Below are 2974 nucleotides of genomic sequence, written 5' to 3' on the forward strand. Positions count from 1 at the left end.
AAAATTACTTAGCCAAATGGCCTAGGGTCCATTTTCCTTAAAATCATAATGATAAAGTTAAGCAATAGCATAGTTACTAAGCATAGTATTAAACCTAGGTTAATCAAGGAATAAGGTTGGTATTTCTAGGTAATCCTATTTAGGCAAAACCCATCAAATTATGCACATATCCAAAAGTAAATCTTATTGAATGTATTATTTGGGTACAATAAGAAATGCAGAGGTAGAATCTACTTGCCTTGCTCAAAAGTTTCCTGCTCATCTTCCTCAAACGAGTTCGGGTCTTCTACCACACAATCAACTTCTAATAGATTCACACATCGCACATACAAGAAGACAACATGCACCTAAAAAATAAACAAACATCATTCAACAAACAATAAAACATGCATTATACAATTCATACATATAGAAATAAAACATCCAAAAACTAAACTTGATTTGTAACTATAAAATAAACTAAAACACATCAGTGATCATCTCACTCAATATGACATAACATACTAATTGTTTTGTTTGGATATTTCACTAAAGAGATCTATATGGCAAATTTGACTATATATATATATATATTAAAATTCATTTAAAATAACATAGAGGCAACACTAAACCAAACTCTATGGAACTAGGTAAATTACCAATTAATTATTCCTACCAGAAAGTACGACTCCCATTTTAGTTTTATGCTTACTTTCTAAAAAAATTATACTATTCTAGAAGACACTTAACCTATAACTTTACTAAAGAATTTATTAACCTACTATTTAGACTATAGTAGACATGATTTCTATTTCTGTTATTTCAACATCTTTAGAAGAAAATTCCATAACATTATTTATTATTGCTAAGCATAAGTTGTATGATTACAAGAAATCTAAATATAGACTAAATCATATTTCACAAGTAAAGTATCTAGTGTATATTCTATATAAATTTTAAATAAGAAAAATGTAGTCTACTTATTAAGGCTGTAAGGGTAGTCTACTTATTAAGGCTATAAGGGTAGTCTACTTATTAAGGCTGTAAATACTTATTTAAAACAATTATTCTTTTACACAACTATCTCTACTACTTATTAAGGCTGTAAGGGTAGCCTGCCATTTTTTTGTTCTGCCTTTTTTCATTTCCTGTTTTGCCCTTTCCATTCCCACCCGCGCATTGCATTGATCACCAATCGCATCGCAGCAGCACGAGCAGCACGCCGTGCCGCTCCAACCGTCTCACTTCCCTGCTTAGCTTCCCGCCGTGCTATGGCGTCGACCAAGGCTCCCGGCCCCGGCGAGAAGCACCACTCCATCGACGCGCAGCTCCATCAGCTGGTCCCAGGCAAGGTCTCCGAGGACGACAAGCTCATCGAGTACGATGCGCTGCTGGTCGACCGCTTCCTCAACATCCTCCAGGACCTTCACGGGCCCAGCCTTCGCGAATTTGTAACTAACCACCGTCGCCGCCCATTTCTTCTTCGATCGGTTGCCGCCTGCACGCGGCACTGCTCGTACGTCTCCCGCCGGTGCTTACTGTAATGCATGCATGCAGGTCCAGGAGTGCTACGAGGTCTCGGCCGACTACGAGGGCAAAGGAGACACGACGAAGCTGGGCGAGCTCGGCGCCAAGCTCACGGGGCTGGCCCCCGCCGACGCCATCCTCGTGGCGAGCTCCATCCTGCACATGCTCAACCTCGCCAACGTCGCCGAGGAGGTGCAGATCGCGCACCGCCCAGTGGCGGACCCAACCCAAATATTGAGTGGGGGCCCAAATATGAATGGGGGCCTAAATGAAGTGCTGTTAATAAATAAACCTTTGTAACTACAGTAAATAAGGTAAAAAATCTACTACACCAAGAAAATTGAGTGGGGGCCTGTGCCCCCACTCAGCTCAACGTCGGTCCGCCCCTGGCACCGCAGCCGCAACAGCAAGCTCAAGAAAGGTGGCTTCGCTGACGAGGGCTCAGCCACCACCGAGTCCGACATCGAGGAGACGCTCAAGCGCCTCGTGTCCGAGGTCGGCAAGTCCCCCGAGGAGGTGTTCGAGGCGCTCAAGAACCAGACCGTCGACCTCGTCTTCACCGCGCATCCCACGCAGTCCGCCCGCCGCTTGCTCCAGCAAAAAAACGCCAGGTATATATTTCTCAATGGGCTTGATCGGTATGCATTCTACTCAAGTTATATATCTTTAAGCATTAATTTTTTTATAAATAAAAATGTTGGTCTTGTCGCTTCAGGATCCGGAATTGTCTGACCCAGCTGAATGCCAAGGACATCACTGACGACGACAAGCAGGAGCTCGATGAGGCTCTGTAGAAAGAGGTACGTACATACTACATTTTACACCAGGGAATGCAAGAACTTTATCAAGAGACATTCATTCTTTGATAGAGATAGAATAGAACACATAAACAGTACACGTGGACTCATGAGCTTGCAAGAAAGACATCAAGCACGACACGTGTAAGTTAGTGCGCCAGAGGAATCTTCAATTTATTTATATGTCAAGTCAGGTCAGGTTCTCCCATTAAACACATATATATAAATATTGATTATTACCAAGCTAATAAGGTAATAAATAACCGAACTTTTCCACTCTTTAAACTGTCTTCGCAAACTCCAAAGTAGAAACTAACCTAATCAGGAAAGAACTAGACTGCACCTTCTCTACTACTTATTAAGATTGTAAGGGTAGCCTGCCATTTTTTGGTTCTGCCTTTTTTTCATTTCCTGTTTTGCCCTTTCCATTCCCATCCCCATCGTGGATCAGCCCTGTTACACACCTGATCAGCCCGACACCACGGCCCCATCCCTGTCTGGCAAACCATCACATTCTGGACGCAGAACGTCGAGCAACTCCTGACTTGGGGCACTCCGCACTCCGGTCCCATGTGACAAAATCCCCCATTCCCATTCAGCTATTCCTATCGTGCAAGCCATCACACACTCCGGACGTTGGACCCACTTTGCAGACTACGGGAGCCCACGTG

The 2974-nt window shown here is 43.3% G+C and overlaps 1 protein-coding gene across 1 annotated transcript; it reads left to right on the top strand.

Moving 5' to 3' along the window:
- Positions 1-1175: 1175 nt before the first annotated feature.
- Positions 1176-2312, top strand: LOC103642664 (phosphoenolpyruvate carboxylase 1-like). Its single transcript, XM_020545805.2, has 4 exons — positions 1176-1430; positions 1537-1714; positions 1895-2117; positions 2222-2312. Exons 1-4 carry the CDS (start codon positions 1251-1253, stop codon positions 2298-2300), a joined length of 660 nt encoding a protein of 219 aa, XP_020401394.1. The 5' UTR covers positions 1176-1250; the 3' UTR covers positions 2301-2312.
- The last annotated feature ends 662 nt before the right edge of the window (positions 2313-2974 follow it).

This window comes from Zea mays, chromosome 10 (genome assembly GCF_902167145.1).
Source record: "Zea mays cultivar B73 chromosome 10, Zm-B73-REFERENCE-NAM-5.0, whole genome shotgun sequence".
In the NCBI taxonomy this organism is placed as follows: Eukaryota; Viridiplantae; Streptophyta; class Magnoliopsida; order Poales; family Poaceae; genus Zea; species Zea mays.